Raw genomic sequence first — 23,523 nt, 5'->3', positions numbered from 1 at the left:
CGTTCCGCAGGGAAAAGACTCGATTTCATTCCTTCACTTGTGTATTTTTCTTCTTCAATGATTTTTTTAGTGTTCAAACCTAACGTTAATGGAGAGCATTCCCGGCGATCCGTTGAGCTTCCACGTGATACCGTTCGACAACTCTCAGCTGCAGTACAAACTTCAGGCTCGGAATCTGGAGCAGAAACGCGAGTGGACGCTGCAAATCAAAAGAGTTATCCTGGAGAATTACAACGCGGCGATACCCGCCCACGCGCGACAACTCGTATTGCAAATCGGTCAGAATAAGTACGAAGGTGAGGCCTTTTCTTTTCTTTCATTTTGTTTTTTTTTTTTTTTTTTGCGCTTGCATGCTTATTGACCGACTGTTGGTCTTTAGATGACTTGACGTCAGAGCGTAGTAGCAAGAAGGCAGACCGTGAGAGGCGGAGATCGGAAATCAGCATTAGGCAAAAATTGAAGAAAGGCAGAAAGAGCGATGTGTCTATTAGTACAGCTGACGTAAGTATTTTGAATATCTAAACAACGGCTCGCCATCACTTGAATCCGGGGTTGGGAATGTCTACAATTCAATATTTTCTCAGAATTCGCCAATGTGCTCCCGCAAAAACCAGTCGGCAGAGTCAATCAGACATTATGGTTCCAGGAATGACAACCTAAATCGGAGCTCCGAAATTCGTGGGTCAAAGATTAAGGTTCGTTATGATTCACTTGCTATGCATAGTCGATGACAATTCGTTTGAGTGATTCTTCCATTGATTAGAATCATTTCACGAGTTGGCGAAGGAAATCCGAACCAGGTTTCCAGTCCTACATTAACCTGAATCCATCGGACAACGAAGACGAGACGTCGGAAACGCCGACGACTCTGACTCAAGAGACTGTAAGCAGCAAAGACATTGATGAGCTTGATGAACAAACCAAAGAGAACAGCACCGAGCAAGTGAGCACGGAACAGCAAAGCGTCAAGGAGATCGTTGGTAATATACTGATGCAAAGCGAGGAGTTTCAGCGAAGGATTGAGAAGCAACAGACCTATCAGAAAAATGTTAGCAGTTTGCACAGCAATATTGCCAAACACGCTTATCAGAGGTGTAACAAGAGCGACACTTCCGAAGAGGAGGATACGGATAACGAAGACAAGCCGGATAATAACAGAACGAGATCGCGATTCTCGAGGAGGGATCAGTGTTTTGTACGAGCGGTCAATGCTTACAATCAACGAAGCTTCAGATCACAGTATGATAGCTTTCGAAACGTTGATGCGGAAGAGCCATTGATGATTCATCGGCAAAACTCTGCTCCAACGAAGACGTTGACGACGAAGAGTCCCAATCATGAGAAACGCTCGCCACCAGACACTTTTAAAAAGCCAAATTTTGGAGCCGGAAGTAAAATTATTCGCACGGCATTGCGTATTCGCGAAGATTGTGACTCGGCTTCCGATCAAGAGGAAGCCATTTACGAGGCGCCAATTATAAATAAAAAGAACGAAGATCCCGGCGGCGATAAAAGTAGCCTGTGCGCTTATGACAATCTGCAGAATTCGTGGCATGATTGCCTCGAACCAGATGAGCATCAAGACTGCCCAACTAAAGCTGCCGTCTGGCTGACCAAACTCTGCGAGGGTTTACCTAATCAACCACAAAAGTCTGGTTCTTTACCGCGCAGCTTTCAGATGATGAATCCAGCTGACTTGAGTCATGTCTCGAAATCGCGTTTTCTTCAGCGAGATGGCAAATCCATGAGCGAGCGCCCGTTTACAATCGCTTCCGACAAGCCTGCTGAAATTAATCTGGAAGATATGGAGAGATATGCATCTACGTGTCAAGGTTCAGCAAGAATAGCCAAATTTCCAACAACTGGATCATCATCGACGTTCTTCTGTTCACTCGACGATGCCTCCTTTACCGATGCGGATTCCGTATCGTCCAGGACAGCCACACTGTCTACCAGCACTTACGTGCATCCGGATCACAAGATTTACAGGGCTAATGGATCGGTTAATAAAGGTGAGTGATTCATGCGATTGCAATCTATTTTCGTGCGGAGAGGCCATGACGCAGAGAATAGCATCTTGTAAATAGCGATTGATTGGCGTACGTTTTCATGAATTTGTTTTTTTCTTATAGTTTCGCACTCGAAAGATATTTATTTTATTCAAATTTTGATTAGATAAATAATTCTTCGTAATTTGAAATACAAATGAGCCGTATATGATTCGATTATACTCACGACTGAACAAGTGCATTAAGCTATGCGTCATGCGAAATGAATCAACCGAAGCGCAATTACAATTTTATGAGTTAAAATCGAAAACTACATGCAAAACGTTAATGATGTTGTATAATCAATTGAAAGTAACGATGACGCAATTTGATCGCAGAATCTAACAATGATGGAACAACAACAACGATGACGATAACAACAGGTTCGAGTCTTCGAAATGTTTTCTCAAGAGCCAGTAGTCGCATACAGAGCTTGCGATCAAGTCAAAGTACTGAGACTTTGGACTGCAGCGAAGAGTTCGAGCGCAGCCGTTACTTCCGTTCGTTCAGCAAACGCAACAAGCACAAGAACTCCATTAAATCGTCATCGCGTGACGTTTCCGATGCTGAAGATGCTGTGGCAAGTATTGTCGCGACAGGCAATAATGGCGTGAGAGTTCACCTCGAGGTGCCATACCACCGTCAAGGTAGTCCTAGCTTAGGTGCACGAATAGCACAATCTGACTATGCCGATCCCAGCGTCCTCTTCTCGGAGAATCGAAAAACTTTACTGAAAGCCGAGAGTAGCTGCCCGATGTATAGTCAACATGAACGGGAAAAGGTGGTCGAAAACGAGCTGGATAGTTTTTATGAAAAGAGTTTCGAGACCATTGAGAATTACGCGGAGACGGAGGAAGCTTTTCGAGATAGTGCAATATTCAGCGACGGCGATTCCGCTGCCGAAGCTGCTCCAACCAAGAAGGTTCCACCTCCCATTCCTATGAAGAAGAAAATCCGCAAACCTGTTGTTACGCAGAAACCTGCGCATCTCAAATTGCGCGCTAGAATCGCTAGAGTATCACCTACCAAGGAGAAGCCAACAGAGGATGATGTATCGGCAGGTCAAAGTCAAATCGGCTGGGTAAAAAAGATGGTCGGCCAGTTACAGGCACAAGTTGATGTGTGAAAACTTCCACCTGTGACTGTGATTGGGAAGTTTCTAGGCGCGACTCCAGTGCGAGTCACGAATTTTTTTTTTTTTTTCGTTGTAGTTTTATTAGGTCTTATAGATTGAATGGGCGTACAGAAATGAAGAATTTAAATTATTTAATGACTCGATTATTTTTTTTTTTTTTTTTTTTCACTCTTTTTGTAAAGTAATTTGTGATAAAAAAGAATTGTTTCGTTTGATTTTTTTTAACTTCAATAACGATGATCTCAAAGATTTCATGCTAAATTTATCATTCAACTGTTCTTTCCATATAAAGAGTTTTGAAATGAAGGTTGTACAGCTGAGATACTATTATACGAGTAAGATAGCACTTTTGCAAAACTACGATTGTTCCGTCGATAATAAAAAAATAGCTATTACTGCCAAAATTTGAATAATGCAAACTACTCTTAATGTCAATTTCATTGATAAATTGTATAGATATCTACTTAATATGCAAATTTATTGAAGAGAAAACGTTTTCAAATAACTGAGTATACATATCTTTAGATCGCGTTGAATTGATGTGTTTGTTATAGCATAATGACTATTTAAAAGGGATGTTCAACTCTGTATTGTATAGAAGGAATTTACGAGCCAAAATTTGTTAATTAATACATAGAAAAATTTGTACTCACAAACTCGCGATAAGGCTGACATTTCTTGCTATTATTAGATTATCATTTATACAATGGTGCAAAAAAACCTCGATGCGTTCATGCTGATGCGATTTAAATTATTACAATGCTGGAATTGAAGAGAAATGACGGGACAAGTTGGCCATAATGTCGTGCGATAAATAAACTTTATGCATTTTTTACTACTATAGCTTTAGTCTCATTGCAAATAATTTTTCGAGTCTTTTTAAATCTACTGTTAAAAACTGTGTTATAGTCTAAACTTGCATAAGGCAAAGTACAAGTATTTTATAATTATCAAGCGTTACAGAGTAGTATGAAAATAATGAGAAGGATTTTCTGACATCGATGAAAAACCAGTTTAAGATTGAACTGAATTTCGCGGACACAGATCTCCATCCATTTTCAACTAATTTTTATGGATTTTCGTAGGTTTATTGTACATTTTTAATCGAATTTACAGTGAAAATGCTCGTATCGAGTTAAAGATAATAATAAATGTACTTTTACTGATAAATTACTTTTTTTCCATATTTATTTAATATCCTACATATCTTTTTCTAATTAAACAACATATCAGAAAATAAGAGAACAAGTAAAATGAAGATAATTTTTAGAAACAAGTTTTATTACGAGAAGTTTCTCTATGTACAGAAACATTGGCTAGTCGCTGTTACACATGTAAGCAAAATTATGCTAATCCATAATATCGCGACAATTTTCAATAATACAAGAATATCATGCATAATAATCACGATAATAAATAGATTCAATACTGTCCTATAATTGAATAAATTCCTATATTTTTTTCCGTTTTGAGTAAAAGAAGACAAGTTAAAATAATTAATTAATTAATTGTAATAATAATAGTGACGAAAAACAAGGGTAAAGTAAAAACAGGCGAAACAGCCGAAGACCCGAAAGCAGTGACGCTTCGTTATACACATTATGTACAACTGTGCTGGCAATAATTGCTTGCCATCCATTAAAACACTTCTCATAACATGATTTCTCTTTCTCTCCTAAATCTAAGTACTTTGCTAATCTCGACTTTCTATATTTTCAATTCGCTCTCTTGACTTCCAGTTTTCTTGCAACAGTCGAATTGTGTTACGCGACTCGAGTTGCACGTTTACGAAGAATAGAACACATCTCTTTAGCTACCTCCGCTCGGATGTTCGCCAAATTCATAAATCACATTCAACCATTATTTTCTGTCTCATTTGTGTAATTATATATATCTTTTTAGTAGATTTTCCCATCAAAATTATGTTATCAAAATATAGTTGGAGATAACTTTGATTCTAAAATTTAAAGATTGTCAAAGTGTAACACAATTAATTTTAAAGCAATTTTTACATGATTAAGAATTGTTAATTAAAGAACCTCATCTTTGTGTTAAATTCTAAAATTATTCTTGGAATTGAAATTCAACTCTATCCGAGCGTCTAAATATATAATTTTCTCTTTTTTGCTCTACGACTTTACTTCTTGTAGAACTTGAAAAAACAGCTTAAAGCTCAATCGTCTCCATAGAAGAAAGATAAAACTTAGCATCCATTAGAATTCGTAAAAGGTTTAAAATTATTCTACAGAGACGAAAATTTATTTTTATGATCGTTGATTCCCAAGTTCACTAGGGCACTTGACTTATTGCCCGAATAATAAAATATCATTTGGTATGATTGTGCGGAGACATAGCCGTATTGGTTTTGTTTCTCTTTTGTGGTCGATGCTGACAGGTACTTTTTTATCGCTGTGCTACTGTTTTCTACTTTATCTATAGGATATCTATCGTCTAAAATTTTTATTTCCTTGTTATCAATCGTTTTACCTGCATATATCGTTTTTTTTAAATCACTTTTATATACATTCTATTCGAATCTATAATAGACTCTTTTAACTGTTGAGTTTATTTTGAATTACCAAAGTCCCATAGACTTTAATTTCGCAATGAAACTTTTCTTAATAATTGCTTCAGTTGCTTTGTTGATTTTTGTTTACTATGATAATTTATCATTTTTTATAATATTTTTATTAATATGGCATTATGTTTTTGAAAGAGACTATATTGAACGTTATATTATTGTCGGATGTTTGTGCCGCAAAAATTCACTGCGAAATTAAAGATGCAATAATCACACAAACCACAATACAAATGGTTGCACTCTTGTCGATATGTCGGCGCTCTATGCCCTTTTACGAATTTCCATCTACGTAAAGAGGGAGGAAGACAAATGACTGACAAAACTTTCATGCTGTGCCCTCGAAACAAAAATTAAATTCGTTCTAATATGTATTTTCCACGGACTTTTTTTATTATCCGATCATACCAATCAAACGAATAGTCCTACCAGCTTCGGCGCTTCGTCGCAAGAATTAATCAAAAGTATATGATACCCGAGGAATGCAAAAGCTTTGATCTAGCTCAAAAGCTAGATTTGGAGTATTTTCTTCTTTTTGTTTTTGCTGGGCGATTTTCGTAGCATCTACATAACCGCAATTAATACTTACAAGTTGCTGCATCAACGCAGTGAAGAACGAAAAAAAACCCCAACATTTATATATATATATATATATATATATATATATATATATATATATATATATATATATATATATATATATATATAAACAGTCTACTCGTTGCAGTCTGCTGCGATTTATGTATCATTTCGAAAGCTCGCGCGCTCAGCTTTCGAACAAATTGATTTTTAATAGCTTGCTTCATGTCCCGCAAGGATGTAGAGATCGGCGCCTTCGCTCTCATTTAACGTGCCTGTGTGCATCAAATGACTTTCAAGCATGACGACTCTACACAAATAAAATTAGACACAATATAGTAGGAACGTTTAAAGTTGTATAAGTAATGGAATTGTCGATAGTTGTAGAATAACTCACTTGTCGGAACCTAGTAGGCGGTAGGTTCGGCTTGGATCACTTATCTCTTGCGTAATCTCACCGTTCTTAAAGCTACGACCTTGCATTCCGTGCTTATGAAAGGCAAGCACGCTATCCGGCAATACGACTGCAATCGAAAAGCATCGACATTGTCATGACATAGTGACCATGCAAATCAGTAAATCAGCAATTTAGCTGTGGACAACATCTTATAGTTTTCACTTACTTATCGATTCGATTTTGAAGTCGAATTGAAGCTCCGATATTTGTTTTTTACTGGTCCTCAGTTTCCCACTTAACGTTACAATTTTCATCCATTCTATAACAAAGACAAGCAACAACAACAAATTATACTCAAATTCGTGTCAGCCAACTAGTAATTAAGAATAATAAAAAAGCACGACAATCAACTTACTGTCGTAACAAACGAGAATGGCATCTTTCTCGAGCTGCGCTACACTAACAACTTGAAGAGTTTCTCTTCGTGGAATGACTGTTGCTACAATTAGAAAAATAATGACGATCATTAATAATTATCTCTCTAGAATCGAATACATATAATGAAATTAGAAAACTGCGATCAATTAAAAAGGGAGAAAAATATTATACCAGAGCCGTCCATTTCCTCGAGTTCGTCGCTATGGAACCAGCTCGCTCCGGAATTCATATTAATAAGATCAAGCTTCAATTTGTTTTGATGATAGGCCTGCTTGACCGAGACACACACCATTGGATATTCCATTTCGGGTGTGATAATCATCTCGAAGACGACGTTAAGCGGCGACGGCAACGAGCACTCGAAATACTTGAGTAGCATGAATTTATTCAGTGGATCGTACCACTGCATTAGGAATATACCAGCCGGCATTGCTCCACATAAATACTTGTATCTACAAAGATTCGAACTTGGTAATGTTAATAATCTACGATCGGCAAAGATAATGAATCAAATATAATGTACCCGTTATATGGGTTTCGACCAACGCAACACTTGGTGCAGCCCTTGGTGTCTGGCACTCGGGTGGTGAGAGCGAATTTCCTTGGCACAAGTCGCTCGGGTATCTTGTTCATGGGCAGCGAGAACCTATGTGTCTGCTTGCTGTGCATCGCCAGCAGGTCGTGCCTGTAGAGCTGCGGTGTTTTACCTTGACATATTGACAACCTTCGATTAATCTTACGGAACTTTCATTTTTGTGATAAAGGGCATTGTATCACTGATTACCTGACAACGACATAAGAACGTCTTTTATGACGTACATCCATATCGTTCGCCTTGGATACAGTTGATCTATAGCCGTTTCGTGAAGCTCATTCAGATTTAAATTGTAAATGCCTTCCTCGGCGGCGATAAGCAGATGCTGGTCTCGCGTGTCTGGATGAATCCAACTGGCCGTGCAATGTATTCTCAGAGGACAGCCGTTGAACACCTTGGAGAAACATGCTCCCATGTGAACTTTTGGCGTTGGTGGCAAGCCATTGCTGATCGGTCTTGGCGGCGTATGCCTCTTACGATCCCTTCTTCGCGGTGGCACTGGTGGTGTGTCCGACAAAAGATCTGGTCCTACTCCATCGTCACCATTGTCCGACGAGTCGTTTTCGCCTGAAAAAAAATTGGCGTTATGGATTTGCGTGAAAAATAACATTGGAAGTGTATTTTTCTTTCAAATTTCGTCTTGATGCTGTTATGTTCATCGGTGTTGCAAGATATACTTCCTTTGAAAAGCTGCATGCTCGTGTAGGTTTTCTTTTTGTTTGATATACAATGTGATGATTATAAATACTCCGTGCCATTTGTATTCGTTAATGTAAGAAAATATTGTTTATTGATGGTGTTTTCTTAGACATATTCATTTGAAAGTTCCTCGAAAAATATTATATGTTTCAATGACAATGCATTCTGTTAATACTATTCTACTTTGCGTATTTTCATAGGAAAAAAATGCAATAGCCATGCAAGCTACATACGATTAGTATATATATATACACTACAGCAAACTACAAAAAAGTTAATGGAAGACAAAAGCCGTGGAGCTTATATCCACACCTAATACACGTGCTCGGTTTACCATTAGACTGATGGGGAGATAGATCACGACGTTTGGTACTGTCGGATAATGAACGCTGTCTCTGCCCAGTCTCCAGCATCATTGACAATGATGTGCCTGCTTGTAGAGTCGCTGAGTTTCCAGACAACTCTTCCATCGAGCTGTGCAGTCGTCGAGGACTCGTCGTTTGCGACCCTGAGATTTAGGCCGTCTTACTCGTTTTTATACACACTCACCACAACGTTTTTTTTTTCTTTACTTAATACTTACTGCATAGTGCTCTGTTATGATACTAATTACTCTCCAAAAAATTCATTTATAATTTTAAGTTTGGCTACAATGCAAGAGATAATAGCTATTCGGTAAATGAATCAACTTTGAATAATAAAAAATTATAACTGTAATAATACAGATTCTCATTATTTTTAGGATTTTACATCTGTTTTAAGTAATTTTGATTTTGTTTTTGAGAAATGATTTAAAACTTTCTAAAATGACAAGTTTAATTATGATCTCTTGGAGTTGAGCCAGCATTTATAAGTAAACGAAAGCTTTTTATTGTAACGGTCATTTAAACAAATGCCCTTGGCTCCCAATAATGTTTAATACCACTATGTATATACATCACAATTTTGTACAAATACTCTTACGAATCCAATAACCATCAACATTTCCAAGCTTACCTATGGATTATGTAAAACGAATAGTTCAAAATTTCCATCTACCATTCCCCTCATACTCCTATAACGTTTTTTTACAGGAATTTACAAAAGCGTCGATTGCAAAAACACTCTACAAGCTACTAACACTTTCTTTCTTTTGTTCAATTACCAAGAAACTAAGTACGTATTTGTTAAATCAACCGTACCTTGCGAATTGCCATAGAAGTTTCGATGAATTTCGCAGTCGTTGGACGTCTCGCCTAGAGGTAACGTTGCTCTGAAAATAAAAGAAACATCAACTTATTCATCAGGTTATTCATACATGAGTTTATTCATGTAAAATTAATAATGTGTTTTCTAAAAGTAAACACAAATATGCTTAAACGAGCGAAATTAAACGATTAGTTTTAAAAGTATAGTCTTGTAAAAGACTTTACTTAAAATATATTGGATGGCAAAAAATAAATATCAAAAAATACAAGACTCTAAGATCTATGACATTTTTTCTCGTTTTCTTTTAAGCATATATATTAATCGAGCTTCGTTGGGAACATTTTTAATGATTTCGCTTTTCTACTTACTGCAACGAATACAGCTGGTCACAATGCCCGGCAATTGCATTTCCCCTGAACACACGAAAGTATCTATTTTTACTCTATTCTTGAATATTATTTTTCTTCCAGCCATGATTTTCAACTATTTTATATTCACATATTTATTAATGAACAGACTGGAAATGATTCCACAATTTTTGTTCTTTCATACGCTCTGTTACAGGGATGTCAATTTAATTATTAACAAATCTTTAAAATTCAAATTTATGTGCATTTATACAATTTTACAACATTAAAGGAGTTCCGTTGAAATAAAAGAGAATATATGAGGTATTTAGGTAAAATAACATTAGTTTCTAGTCTTTTTTCCTTTTAAATACCGAAGCTCGACACTTATTAAACTGATTAGACATATATTTCATTAGGAACATATGCAGGTAAAAATATATTTACTTAAATTAATTAACATTATAGTGAGTTATAACATCTTAGGGTCAAGCAAAGGCTGAAGCTTCCAGTGCGACGATTACTTCGAGACAAGCAGAAAAGAAAGCAATCGATATTCATGCAAACATAAACAATGATGAAAATAAAATCGATGAATCTCGAAAATTCCATGCTAAATATGTAATAAATTTGACATAAAAAATCTTACGTCTACCGATGAAAAAACAGATGAACAAAAACGGACCAAGACTGGAATACAATATTAGACAAAAACACAGACAGAACAAAAAAAATAAAAAAAACAAAAAGAATGATGTGCATTAAATTACTTTAAGAAGCGTGATGCGGCAGTGTATGTTAAAGTTAAGTCTGTGCGATAGCGTGTGCGAGGGAAAAGGTTACCTGCCGATACCTTAGCAACAACTCCTCGTCAATGTACTGCAATAGACTCCTGTAGGGAGAAACGATTACAATTACAAAATCATTCGAACATAAAAAAAACATCGATCCTGCGTTAAAAATCACTGAATTATTTGTAAAAAATGTTAATTCAAATCAAAATTAATCTGGAAATAAATATTTTATAAAAAACCAAAATACTTACTTTGAATGTAAAATAAAAATTGTAAGTATAAAATACATAACAAAAGATACTACTTTAATGTAACTAAATTGTACAAGAAAATTAACGAATAAAAATACAATGGCAATCAGCAAATAATATCATGCGGTTTTTTTCATTTTACCATGCAAAAGAAAATGAAAATGTGCACAATGTAAACGAAGTGTTTTTATGGTCAATGCTCAGCATGTATCAAATCTTTCATTCTATTATGCTATTAGATTAGAATTGATAATTCTTTTATTTCGTTTTTTTATTACTTCAAACTTATTTTAGTCATTTCAATTATTTTTTCCTTCACCACTGCACAATGCTTTACCTGAGACTCATACGAAAGATCTCCGTGCCAGTTTTGCTTCTGTGTTTGAATTTACTATCTGCTTCGACTCTACAAAGTTCACAAGAAGACGTTTGTCTTGAAAAATAACCGACACCGTTACAATACGACAAAAACAAAAAGAATGTCAAATTTTCTATCATCACAACTTTCACAGATCATCTACGAATTGGTTCCAAAAATCGAATTTACGATACCGCGTAAAAGAAATGAAGAGGAAAAAAGCGTATCTACAAGATTGAAATGAATGTTGAGCTTATATAAATGAAAGCTTGAAGCGTAAGATAGAAGTCGAACGAAGCCTCAGCCCTTCCCAAGAAATGATTCCTGTTTCGGCAATCGCATCGTTTTACGAATCGTAAACTATCGTAAATGTTGAGAGTACACTCACTTTTCTTGGCCATCTTCGAAAACAGATCCTATTCCGCTTTCTTGATGTGCATCACAGTTATTTGCAGTCTAAAATCATCATTACCATTACTCAGTACTACACAATCAGAGTGTTTGGAAAAATTATGAACTACTTGTACCTTATCGTTATTCATAATATCTATGAAATCCCACGTAGCCGGAGCTTGCCAAGGCGATGATGAATCTCTCTGCAACGTTCCATCGTCTAAATTCAATCGATCTACACAAGAACGAAGCAAAATCAATCATCCGTACGTTTACGTTGACATTTCGTTGATTGGATAACAATAAATCCTCACCATCGCTGTCTAATTGTGAGATAGGACTCTTTGGTCTCGCTTTCACTGTATGCCTCGAGGCGATTCTTTGCGGCACGTTAGCTACGTGTCCATCTTCGTCAGGCTCTAATTCCGTAAACGCATGGCTAAAGTTGGACACTTTTTCTAATAACTCTACAGCAAGACGTTTGCTCATTTCGCTTTGGAAGAACGCATGCTAAATGACACAATAAGTAGAAGAAAACACTATAAATTGAGATAGTTGCGATGCGTAGAAAGAAACCTTTTATCGTTACTCACCTGTAAAAGTTTATCTGCCGTAGGCCTCTTTTTAGGATTTTTCGTCAAGGCAATTTTAACGAAATTGTGAAACGTCGGACTCCATTTGTCGCGATCTTTCAGCGTGGGAGGCTTAAATCCAGATTTTGACATTAAAAATAATGCTCTCATTGGGTGGAGATCAAACATTGGAGGCTGTAGTTCTGCTAATTCTATTGCAGTAATACCTATTGCCCAGATATCACAGAGTTGATTGTAACCTCCTTTTCTCTCAACTGCTGCTACCTGAATTTCAACAATTTGTTAAAGATTAAGTTTTTACTTGTAAAAAGAGAATAAATTCAGACACAACTCTGTGTTACCTCTGGAGCCATCCAGTAAGGTGTGCCAATAAAACTTTTTCTTTTATTTATTGTTGCTGTGATTTGCGCTGATACTCCAAAATCAGCAAGCTTTACATCGCCTGATTCCGTGAGTAAAATATTAGCTCCTTTAATGTCTCGATGCATTTTACCCATGCCATGGAGATAGGCAAGACCAAGTAATGTCTCTCGACACATGTATGCTATTTGAATTTCTGTCAATGGACCAGTAACTGCAAAGCAAAACAAAATATAATGGTTACTCATCCTTATTTTCTACATTCCTGGTGTTTAGCAAGACTTACTGTGATAAATATCTTGGAGAGATCCACCACCACAGTATTCCATGCAAATCCACAGCTTGTCCCTCCTGAGGTAGCTGCCATAGTAAGCAATGATATTGGAGTGCCTGCAGTCCTTCATCATTAGGATCTCTTGTTGTATTATCGCAAAATCGTCACCTATAAGCAAAATAATAACACTTATTGCTGTTGGAATCAACTTATGGATTATTCCAGCAAAAAAGCACTGCATAGTAGTGTGAACACTTACCAGGTTCAAGTTTGATGACCTTGATAGCAGCCAAATCATTCATAGAGAGCCTCTTGGCCTGTGGGAATAGAGAGCAAAGAACAATTAACCAAGCAACTTCCTAGGTGTTCTGCTTAACAAGACAAAGCTTTCCCATAAAAAAGTGACTTTTCACTCAATTAGAACTGCTCACAATGAAAGCTAACGTGACAGTAACTGTAAGTTGTTCTCTATCGGAACGATTGAAAAAAAAGGGAACGAATTTGTTAATCAAGTAGTTCTGTTGTATCGCTTAAATCTTGCAGTTGATAAATGAAAAGAATAACAATAAATAAAAGCGTCACAGTGATAGGTAGGGCACACGTTTACGGACACACATGTGGTAACGACTCACTTTGTAAACATCGCCATAGGTGCCACTACCAATACGTTGGATCAGCTCGTATTCATCCTGAGGATTACGCCTGCTGATGTCGCTGGACAGGGCGTTCGCGTTAACGCCCGCCATTGCTTTACGTTTCCGTCGTTCAGGAAAAGACCTTTTAGCGGCTTTTCTAGCGCTCTATAGCTTCACTCGTCCAACATTCTACACATCGTCAGGGCACTCGATAGCTGCTCCACGATGTGCTGCCATTGACACGTTTATTTATTTATCGACGCCATTTTCGCATGTTCGAGTAGCAGCAGCGCTGTGCTGCTTTTTTCTCATTCAGAGAGCGCACAGATAGACAGAGAGCGAGAGAAGAGTTACCACACTCTACTCGACTGGACGACTAGTTTTGCCACTCGACTACTACTGCTACTGAGCTGCTGTTGCTACGATTGAGCACTTGCATGTTGGCAAAGACTAAAAGTGTGCAGTTGCAAGACTGAACGAGTGAGTGAGTGAGCGAGAGAGAGAGAGCGAGAGAAAAGGTGGGTGGGGGCAAAAAGACTTTATCTAATCTCCATGGGTGGGAGAGATTATAATCAGACAACGACTCTGAAGTCAGTCGACAGCGAGAAATCGGATTAAATCGACCTGTATTAACAATAGTAAAATTCATTTAAAATTTCACAATTTAGTTTTTGTTAATAAAAAATCCCAAAAATCGAACACTCTTTGATCAGTAGAAATTGAAATTGCGTAGCGTTTTTTTCAGTTTTTATAGAAATGAATGTGTTGAATTATCGGCAAACATTAGGCTTTTTATCCAAGTAAAATATTACAATCATTCGTTATAGAAATAAATAATATATTTTATTTACAACGATACGCACCTGAAAGATCAGTCGGTAACATAGATCTACACTTCAGTAAGACAAAACATATACATAATCACATATAATACATGATTCTTATAAGCTTTCAAGTGTAGTGGTAACGATGCGTATTGCGTGTGCAAGTAGGCGTGAAATATCTGAAGTCTATAAGTGGAAATCTATAACTTTTGTTACCATGCATCACTCATGCCGTCTCGCGGTATGTTAAAGAGCTATACTAGTCCAAATTGAAAACGTTCAGTCTCAAGTCTCAACTGTCAACTGTGCACATTTTAAAATTAGATAGAGGCTGCGGCTGCATCTTCGAAGTTTTCTTATTTGTAGCAAGTTGACGATACATCTATAGGTAAGCTTTCTAAGAAAGCTGTTGTTTCAATTATAATGGCATTAAATGCAATCACTCATAATTAAACAGTAACTTTATCTGCAAAGACATCGTTTTAGACAGTAATTGCCAATGTGACTTTTTTGAAAATTTTATTGACTTGTTTTTTGGGCATATCCCCTGTACAATAAACCCAGAAAATGTTAACTGAAAGGTATTGAATTGTCTGTAGGTATGTAGTCCTTTTTCTGATGTATCTCTTTTAGCATCAATTAATTTAAATATCTTAACATAGTATTGCGAAATTTATTGAAAACATTAAATGTAAAATCTGATTAAATGTCATTTATTGCGTTTTTATAATCTTATTGTAAGTTTAAGTAGCGCGTCTTTTCGTAAAATCCTAGTAATCAATTCGCTTCTTTTTTATTGATTAATTGATTATTGGTGAGTTTATAGATTATGAACAGAGATTCGAAGGTACTTTTAATCTCTGATTATGAATAGTATTTGTGTAATTGCATTTTAAACAACGGCTTTATGTAAAACAATAGTTTCTTGTAAATAAAATTTGATTTAATAATTCTACAGTGAAAATGGGTAGCTCCAACAAAGCTGAGATATTAAGAAACAACTTTTTTAAAACTGCTGAATGTATTGTAACTCATTTTGGTGTGTATTTAAATTATTTTAGGTTAAATATAAAAAAAGTCTTCTTTATAAATTAAGTCGTTATTTTCCAATCGTTTTCGCAGATGACGACAAATGCAAAAGAGATGAGACCTTAGGGAATATGGAAAATATTATAGGGAAAATTTGTGGATTTGATGACAAGATGAAGAGAGTTACTACAGTTCTGAAAGAGATGAAGAATAGCATTGATGATAATGACAATCAGAACCAGATTAAAGAATCATGGACAGTAAGTTTTGAAATTGATTGCTTAAATAATATTCAAGAAATAGATTTTGATGCAATGATTGATATGTCTACAGAGCTGCAAACAAACATTACTGAATTATGAACCAGATGTGTCTAATCTTCCAATTTTTATGGAGTATCGTCAACAAGTAAAAGAAATAGTAAACAGTAAGTTAGAATATTGTTTGTATTAATAAGAATTGTTCAGCATTTTAATTTGCATTCATCAATGAAAGATATGGATGGTACTGAAAAAATGCCTCTTGGTGACGATGATATCGAAATGACACAAGAACAAGTCAATATTATCGATGCATTCTCAAAGAAACGAATGACTAATCCTGTAAAAAATATGCAATGTGGTCACGTTTATGATCGAGAAACTGTTATTGATGTTCTCAAGATGAATAAGAATACAAGGTACATTCAAATTCTTCTATTGTTTGATTGTCCTATTTTAATTATGAAATTGTCTTATTTTTAAAATAGATGTCCAGTTGTTGGATGCAAGAACAGAGAATACATTCGTTTAGAAGAATTAGTTACTGATATTAAAACAAGAAAATATTTGCATGACAATCCAACATAATTTTTGTTATATATTATATTATTTTAAGTTATTACATTACATATACAAGAGAATTATATAAATTAGTTTTTATACTTGAAACTAAAATGTAAACAGTTATACTATAAGTAATTCGAGATTACCTAAATATTCATCAGAGAATAGCATTATTTCAAGATATATTTTGTAGATGTCGATTTCTTGATGAATAATAAATGTTCTTAAGACATACAGTCTTATTTTTTGTATTCAGTAAATATGCTAGCTCGAAGAAAACTACATTTTTTTGGCTAAACAATGCTAATTTTACCACGATACCGATTAGGAATTGAACAATTAAAATTTCTTGAACCAACGAAGATAGACGCTCAAGCTAGAACCTATTGCTCGTTACCGCTTTAGTCAGTCACACGTTTGCGTTCGACTATACGAACGATAAAAATATTGATTTGAATAAGTCGTTTACAATATAGTTGTGAAGAAATCGTCGGTTATCGCCTTATAATGTGGCAAAGTTGAGAGTAGGGAATGCGGCTGACATTACAATCCGTTTGAGATTGCTGTTCTCATTGGCTGTAATTTTGAATCTGTTTTTTTTGCGTGACTTCCACGCACGAGAATCGAATGTCAATGCTTAGTGAGGCCAGGGAGGTTGATTAGAGTGTCGCACAACATAATTTCAATCGGTCACGACAAATTCAACAATGCTGCGCGCTGCCAGGATCAAGGTATACTGTTTCTTGTTTCTCCTATTCGGATCGTATAAAATTGATTCGTGTCAGCAGTGTCAACTTTTCTATTAATCTACGCCGGTGTTAATTGTTTATTTTACTCGTTCGAGTACAAGACGCATAACTGCCTCTTCGTTTTCATTTCGTCTATTTGTCGCCTAAAATTGCGCCATCCAACATAAATCACGATCAGCAGTTCAAACGCGCAGTTGTTCAAGCGTAAAATAAAACGAGATACTTGTTGACGCTTTGAAAGAGTAAATGTCGACAGTTGATGAAATGGCATCACACTGGAGCTGGTCAACGAAGGAAGTCGGCGACAGAAGCGATCTCCAATAAGAAACCCGCGCATGGAAAGGTCATCTTGCCCGAGAGCGCCGAGGTCGTAATCGTGGGTGAGTTTAATCTTGCAAGAAAGAAGGAAAACGCTAACATGGCGATGTTTTTGCTAGTGATCTCCAGCTCTTGAACTCGATATCATTATGCACGTTTTATCGCGCTTACACGAGATAATTACTTGGCTAGCGGTCAATTCGTGTATAATAGTGTTTTTGACTGGAGGTTTAAGTTGGATTAGATTTGGAACGCTTACCTCGGTGGTACGAGCGAAATGCCAATTATACGAAAAGATAAAGAAGAGTAAGATCTGCCCATTGGACATTTCAATATTCATAATATACGATTAGTCAACTTATTGCTACTTACTAACGGCAAATTTAACATATCCCTGATACACATGCACATAGATAGCATTCGCTTTGAAATGCTGTTAGAGATAAGTTACGAAATGTCGTTCTCCTACTGCGTAACGTAAGCAGGAGCCGGTTCGATCCAACTGATCCAACCGAGAGGAAACGAAAGGATAAAAATATCTGGTAAAGGTGGCGGAGCAGCAGGTTGCAGCGCTCTGTACCAGCTGTCAAAGCGAGGCATCCGAGCGATCTTGCTCGAGAGCTCGAAGCTGACAGCTGGCACGACATGGCACACGGCGGGTATGTGTTGGAGCCTGCGACCGAGCGAGACGGAAATCGAGCTGCTGCGCGCCACCCGGTCCACGCTGGCCGAGCTCGAGCGCGAGACCGGCGAGAACGCCGGCTGGATCAACAACGGCGGCCTGTTCATCGCGCACAGCGAGAACCGCATGCAGGAGTACCGGCGGCTCGTCGACATGGGCAAGGTGTTCGGGCTTGACGCGAGACTGCTGACTGCGCGCGAGGCCAAGGAGATTTTCCCGCTCCTCGACGAGAAAGCTCTGGTCGGAGGCATTTATTCTCCGCGCGACGGCACCATGGATCCCGCGATGATGGTCGCCGCGCTAACGAAATGCGCGAAAAGTCGCGGAGCGCAGGTCAGTGCTCGCTTGTCGTGATTTCAAGTTTGCGCCGCGGTTCATTTTCACTCCTCGGTGTATTGCAATATTCATATCGACTGCTTGATTTGGGAACGAGTGTCCGCACTTTCGCGATATACCAGATACCAATAACTTTTAAATAATTGAACGAATTGCTCTGTTGAACGCTTGTTTTTGTCCTCGCTAATCGCCAAATGAAATAAAATAATTAATTGCAAACCACTGTACATAATGCAGCATGCAGCAAGTCTTCATCGAAGCTAATAAAATATATCCGAAGGTATTCGAAGACTGTTCGGTGACTGGAATCCTCACGGACGATAAAACTTTCGGCTCGAAGCAGGTGACCGGCGTGGTAACGGATCACGGCGTCGTTCGTACGAACTGCGTGCTAAACGCGAGCGGAGTATGGTCGCGACACATCACGCGTATGGTCAACCTTGACATCCCACTGATACCGATGAAACACGCTTACATTGTCACCGAGTCAATGCCCCACGTGCGCAACTTACCTAACATTCGAGATCACGATTTCAAGATTTACTTGAAGATTCAAGGCGAGTCGATGAGCATTGGCGGTTACGAGTTGAATCCTATCATTCTGGACGACGTAAGTTTTCTCATTGTTAAACGATCGAAGGTAAGCGATGTTCTATCGATTTTACGCGCGCAGGTGCCGAATGACTTTTCGTTTGGTCTCTACGAGCTCGACTGGAACGTCTTCAACGCGCACATGGAGGCCATGACCGCTCTCGTACCTGAATTGGCGACAACCGGGATCAAATCCACAGTCTGCGGTCCGGAAAGCTTCACCCCCGATCATAAGCCGATCATGGGTCAGCTCAAACGATTTCTAAAACGCACGTGAGACGTGAAATGTTACAAGGGCGTACGGTACATTTTTTTAGGCGAAGATCCTCGTTGCGCTGGATTTTTCTACTCGTGCGGCTACAACAGCGCTGGCATGATGTTCAGCGGTGGCTGTGGCGAACAGATCGCCGAGTGGATCGCACACGGGCGCCCGAGGAAACATATGTTTGCGTACGACATACGCAGGTACGTGTATTTATTAAGAAAACGTACAAACTACTCGATAGTTATAATATATGACATGTTTGTGTAGATTTACGCCAGATCAAACACGAAACATGATGTGGACGATCGAGAGATCACACGAATCTTACGCGAAGAACTACTCCATAGTATTCCCGCAAGATCAGCCACTGGCTGGTAGAAATTTCAAAACCAGCCTCTTCCACGAGGTCATCGACATTTTCAATACTACAACAAACGATTGATTAATATTACATTATTGACAAATCATTGATCGCGTTCAGGAGCTGGTCAAAAGGGGATCCGTGATGGAGGAACGTCAAGGTTGGGAGAGGCCAGGATGGTTCTTGAAGAAGGGCACGGCTCCGGTACCAGCTTACGACTATTACGGTAGCTACGAGAACGCTAAGAATGAAAACTGCAAGTACATTGAACTGCTCGAGCAAGACGCTACCTTCGACTTTCCCGTTCACTTCAACAACGTGAGAACGCGATGACCTTTGACAAGCGATATATCTGAATACGTTCCACTTCTGACATTCAATTTTGTCAAGCAGATCAAAGAGGAAGCGCTGGCGTGCCGGAACAACGCGGTTCTCTTCGACATGTCTTACTTTGGCAAGTTTTATCTGTGCGGGCCGGATGTGCCAGCGGCTGCGGACTATATCTTCACCGGTAATACCGGTGCGGACATCGACCGGACGGTCTACACTTGTGTGTTGAACAATCAAGGTGGTACCGAAAGCGATTGCACTATGACCTGGATTCTACCCCGCTCCCATGGCATTGCTGATCCGATTTTCAAAGGCAAAGCTTTGTACGTCGTGTCTGGAGGTTTGTCATCCTATCATACTTGGGCCCACATTCGAAGAGTTATCGCGGACAAAGGTTTCAATGTGAGCTTGCATGATGCTACCGACCAGATGGGTATTCTGTCGCTGCAAGGACCAAATAGGTCTTCATTTTATAAATTACAATGTGTTTTTTTTTTTTTTGTACAATACGATCAGCAATTTTAGATGATAATCTTAATTTTTAGTCGAAAGATTCTGCAAAACATCATAGACGAAGATTTATCAAATGACAAGATGCCGTTCTCTACTTCCAAATTGGTCAAAGCAAATGGCAATTTCGTGCGGGCTTTTAGATTAAGTTTTGTCGGTGAGTTGGGATACGAGTTGCACATACCTAACCGGTATTGCGAGAAAGTTTTTCAAGGCATCATCGAGTCAGGCAAATTATGGAATCTAAAACCTGCCGGTTATCGAGCGCTCTATAGTCTTAGTTGCGAAAAGGGTATATAAATTTAACGTTGTCATAAATATTAACCAATTAGTAAACACGAGGCTAATATTTCGTCTTACGTATAGGATACCACTTATGGAATTCCGATTTAAGATCAGACGATAACCCAATCGAGGCAAATTTGGGTTTTACTTGTAGAAAAGATGGAAAGTATTTGGGTAGTGATGTCGTAGAGAAACTGCGTAAAGAAGGAATAACAAAGAAATTAGTTACTTTGCACGTGGAAGAGTGAGTATTTAAATTCAAGAAGAAACATGAAAAGACTGATTTTCAACAGAAAAATTAATTTTTATTAGACAAGTTCCGATGTGGGGACTGGAGACAGTTTATAGAAATGGAGAAATCGTAGGTTATCTAAGGAGAGCAGAGTATGCTCATACACTTGGTTACAGCATTGGCCATTCGTAAGCATACTCTTACTGTTGCAAAATCAAGTATTAAACATTATTATGTCAATTTTAAACATTTTTTCAGTTATATTAAGCATCCAAAAGACGAAATTGTAACAAACGAATTTTTAATGTCTGGCAAATATGAAGTGGAAATAAGGGGCAAAATGTATCCAGCGCAAATGTACTTAAAGAGTCCATTTGATCCTCATAACAAAAGACTTCTTGACGTTTAACACTAAGTAAGAAATGATAAACATTTATATTATTTTATATAAAAATGTTATATATTTTATATACTGCTATTTATAAGCAGCCAATTTCTGTAAATGGAAACAAGTGAATCACCTGACAATATACCAAGTGTAATAAGAAATCATTACGAGTTAATAGACTGTTTCATTTATGTGAACTTTATATTTGATTATTTTGTACTTAAAATTATAATATAATAATATGAAAATTAACGTCTTTCCGCTCCAATGACTAAAGATTACAAAATTTCATGTAATGATTTGTACATATAAGAATATACTTTTTATATGGACGTTTTCATAAATGATTTCAATTAGCTAAAGGATTAGCATGTATAGTTACATTGTTTATTCTTATATCTGTGAGAGGCCTGTAATTTTTATTACTGACAGGTAATTTTTCCAGTTGATCAAGTGTTTCTAAGCCATCAATGACTCTAAAAAAAAATAAAGAATAAAAGTAAAGAATAAATTATATAAAAAAACTATATCAACTTGTAATTAGTCAACTGACTCAACCTTACCGCCCAAAAAGAGTGTACTTTAAATCACAATTAGGCTGTGGACCGTAAGTTATGAAGAATTGACTTCCATTTGTATTTGGCCCATTATTTGCCATTGAAATTAACCCTCTAGCATTATGTTTCAATTCTTCTTTGAATTCATCTTCAAACTTTTTGTTCCAAATTGATGTACCACCTTTTCCAGTGTTAGTTGGATCTCCAGTTTGTACTATAAAGCCTTTTATATTTCTATGAAATGTACAATTGTTGTAATAGTCTGTTCCACACAAAGCCAAGAAATTCTAGACAAAAAAATAGAAGTATTGCTATTAGCAGTTTGTTCGAAACAGCACTGTATTTGAATGAGCATTTAAATGCATTAAATTGAAATAAAATTAGCTGGTACTATTATCAAATCAAATATTGTAGGTTAAGGGATACTCTAAGCTAAATATATTGATAAATATAGGTATTCAAATTTTTCAAAATTCATTTGAGTAACAACACACACCTCGCAAGTTTTTGGGCATTGCTCGCAAAATAGTTCGATTTTGATATCGCCGACATCTGTATGCAAGGTGACACTCTGTAAAGAGAAGCACAGGCAAACCACAAATTATAATGTATACAATATTGATCACTGAAAAATTCAGAAAACTCATCTACCCATCGCGAGTTGTCGGAGTACCATTTTCAATAAACAACGTCGACACCAGTCGTTCAATGAAAAGAAAAGTGTATATCCAATAGTCAAGGTCAAATCAGCAATTTACACAACACACAAGGTGGTGTTACCCTGTTACTGTCATGCATCCCGGCGAAATACACCTGAATTACGCGCAAACTGGTGCACATGCGCATTTAAGTTCAGAGCGGCCATTCACACCAGACATTCACACTGGCATTGCAGCCATTTTAAAAACTGTGCCCCCGCAGTCCTAACGCAACCACAAGAGTCATATTCACATCAAACTTTCGTCAATGTGATTCAACTTGTCATTGATATTTGTACAGATAAAAAATGATATTACGAGATTTTACTTTCTGTGAATTCCGTGAATGACAATAGCAAAGATAGAATTGGAAGAGTTCCTTGACTGGATTAATCGATTAGCGTAGTTTCCCCACCACGTTACCAGAGCAGCATCTACGAAATTCTACTTGCTATACTATCTGTTGGTTATCCGTCTTTTTCTAATATGCCATGTTTCGATTTACTAACAGACAAAAAGAAGTTGCTCTGAAAATCTTGGCCTAAATGTGTGCTTTAATGCCAAAACACCGTGAATTTTCTCGCATTTACTTGATGATATACTAATAATTTTTTTTGAATCTTACGTTAACAACATTTGATATTGTATGGACACGTTATGTGCACGCGATGGATTAACAGTTAGAAAAGGGTACAATCCTCTAGAGACCTTTGATGACCTACATATATAGCGTATATTTGTAACTACGTATAATCGCATTATGGAAACATAATAGAATAGTGTTTGTTTTTTAGTAACAAAACACTCCGCTAAAAAGTGCCAATAAGAAAGCTCTTGACAGAGATATCGATAATCTTTAACAATTATAAAATCCTTGTCAAT

General features: G+C 37.3%; 5 protein-coding genes across 16 annotated transcripts in view; 3 read left to right on the top strand and 2 right to left on the bottom strand.

Moving 5' to 3' along the window:
- LOC131672765 (uncharacterized) overlaps positions 1-6,382 on the top strand; it is a 29,202-nt gene extending 22,820 nt beyond the window's left edge. Inside the window, exons 8-12 of the mRNA XM_058950210.1 lie at positions 71-296; positions 380-501; positions 585-695; positions 764-2,012; positions 2,387-6,382. Of these exons, the coding sequence (XP_058806193.1) occupies positions 71-296; positions 380-501; positions 585-695; positions 764-2,012; positions 2,387-3,174 (2,496 nt within the window). The 3' untranslated portion in view covers positions 3,175-6,382. The remainder of the gene's footprint in view (positions 1-70; positions 297-379; positions 502-584; positions 696-763; positions 2,013-2,386) is intronic.
- A 97-nt stretch (positions 6,383-6,479) lies between these two features.
- LOC131672736 (mitogen-activated protein kinase kinase kinase kinase 5-like) lies at positions 6,480-14,137 on the bottom strand. 10 transcript variants are annotated; one of them, XM_058950148.1, is made up of 20 exons: positions 13,660-14,137; positions 13,287-13,344; positions 13,040-13,195; positions 12,735-12,967; positions 12,394-12,657; positions 12,115-12,310; positions 11,935-12,035; positions 11,796-11,863; positions 11,387-11,455; positions 10,858-10,896; positions 10,026-10,070; positions 9,651-9,721; positions 8,804-8,977; positions 7,960-8,337; positions 7,699-7,882; positions 7,347-7,627; positions 7,153-7,236; positions 6,964-7,056; positions 6,738-6,864; positions 6,480-6,650 (listed from the first exon to the last, which is right to left on the bottom strand). In XM_058950148.1, exons 1-20 carry the CDS (start codon positions 13,771-13,773, stop codon positions 6,551-6,553), a joined length of 2,835 nt encoding a protein of 944 aa, XP_058806131.1. In that variant the 5' UTR covers positions 13,774-14,137; the 3' UTR covers positions 6,480-6,550. The 10 variants fall into 10 exon arrangements, with proteins under 10 accessions (XP_058806131.1, XP_058806138.1, XP_058806132.1 ...); XM_058950155.1 differs by lacking the exon at positions 8,804-8,977; XM_058950149.1 differs by lacking the exon at positions 10,026-10,070.
- A 427-nt stretch (positions 14,138-14,564) lies between these two features.
- LOC131672741 (E3 SUMO-protein ligase NSE2-like) lies at positions 14,565-16,565 on the top strand. 3 transcript variants are annotated; one of them, XM_058950166.1, is made up of 7 exons: positions 14,565-14,874; positions 14,961-15,085; positions 15,445-15,525; positions 15,609-15,775; positions 15,849-15,942; positions 16,011-16,194; positions 16,264-16,565. In XM_058950166.1, the coding sequence occupies exons 3-7, from the start codon at positions 15,450-15,452 to the stop codon at positions 16,361-16,363; spliced, it is 621 nt and encodes a 206-aa protein (XP_058806149.1). In that variant the 5' UTR covers positions 14,565-14,874; positions 14,961-15,085; positions 15,445-15,449; the 3' UTR covers positions 16,364-16,565. The 3 variants fall into 3 exon arrangements, with proteins under 3 accessions (XP_058806149.1, XP_058806148.1, XP_058806147.1); XM_058950165.1 differs by having other exon boundaries at positions 14,944-15,085; XM_058950164.1 differs by lacking the exon at positions 14,961-15,085 and having other exon boundaries at positions 14,568-14,874.
- Positions 16,566-17,339: 774 nt separating this feature from the next.
- Positions 17,340-21,453, top strand: LOC131672740 (sarcosine dehydrogenase, mitochondrial). The gene is made up of 12 exons (XM_058950163.1): positions 17,340-17,468; positions 17,955-18,421; positions 18,705-19,034; positions 19,098-19,260; positions 19,333-19,480; positions 19,548-19,686; positions 19,762-19,959; positions 20,035-20,432; positions 20,517-20,773; positions 20,848-21,010; positions 21,079-21,186; positions 21,257-21,453. Exons 1-12 carry the CDS (start codon positions 17,348-17,350, stop codon positions 21,405-21,407), a joined length of 2,643 nt encoding a protein of 880 aa, XP_058806146.1. The 5' UTR covers positions 17,340-17,347; the 3' UTR covers positions 21,408-21,453.
- A 120-nt stretch (positions 21,454-21,573) lies between these two features.
- Positions 21,574-22,843, bottom strand: LOC131672742 (peptidyl-prolyl cis-trans isomerase-like 3). The gene is made up of 4 exons (XM_058950167.1): positions 22,617-22,843; positions 22,440-22,514; positions 21,950-22,230; positions 21,574-21,862 (listed from the first exon to the last, which is right to left on the bottom strand). The coding sequence occupies exons 1-4, from the start codon at positions 22,617-22,619 to the stop codon at positions 21,736-21,738; spliced, it is 486 nt and encodes a 161-aa protein (XP_058806150.1). The 5' UTR covers positions 22,620-22,843; the 3' UTR covers positions 21,574-21,735.
- Positions 22,844-23,523: the final 680 nt, after the last annotated feature.

The sequence above is a fragment of the Phymastichus coffea genome, unplaced genomic scaffold (genome assembly GCF_024137745.1).
Source record: "Phymastichus coffea isolate CEN01 unplaced genomic scaffold, Cenicafe_Pcof_1.1 PCOF00158, whole genome shotgun sequence".
Classification (NCBI taxonomy): domain Eukaryota; kingdom Metazoa; phylum Arthropoda; class Insecta; order Hymenoptera; family Eulophidae; genus Phymastichus; species Phymastichus coffea.
This window is presented reverse-complemented; position numbering and strand designations above follow the sequence as displayed.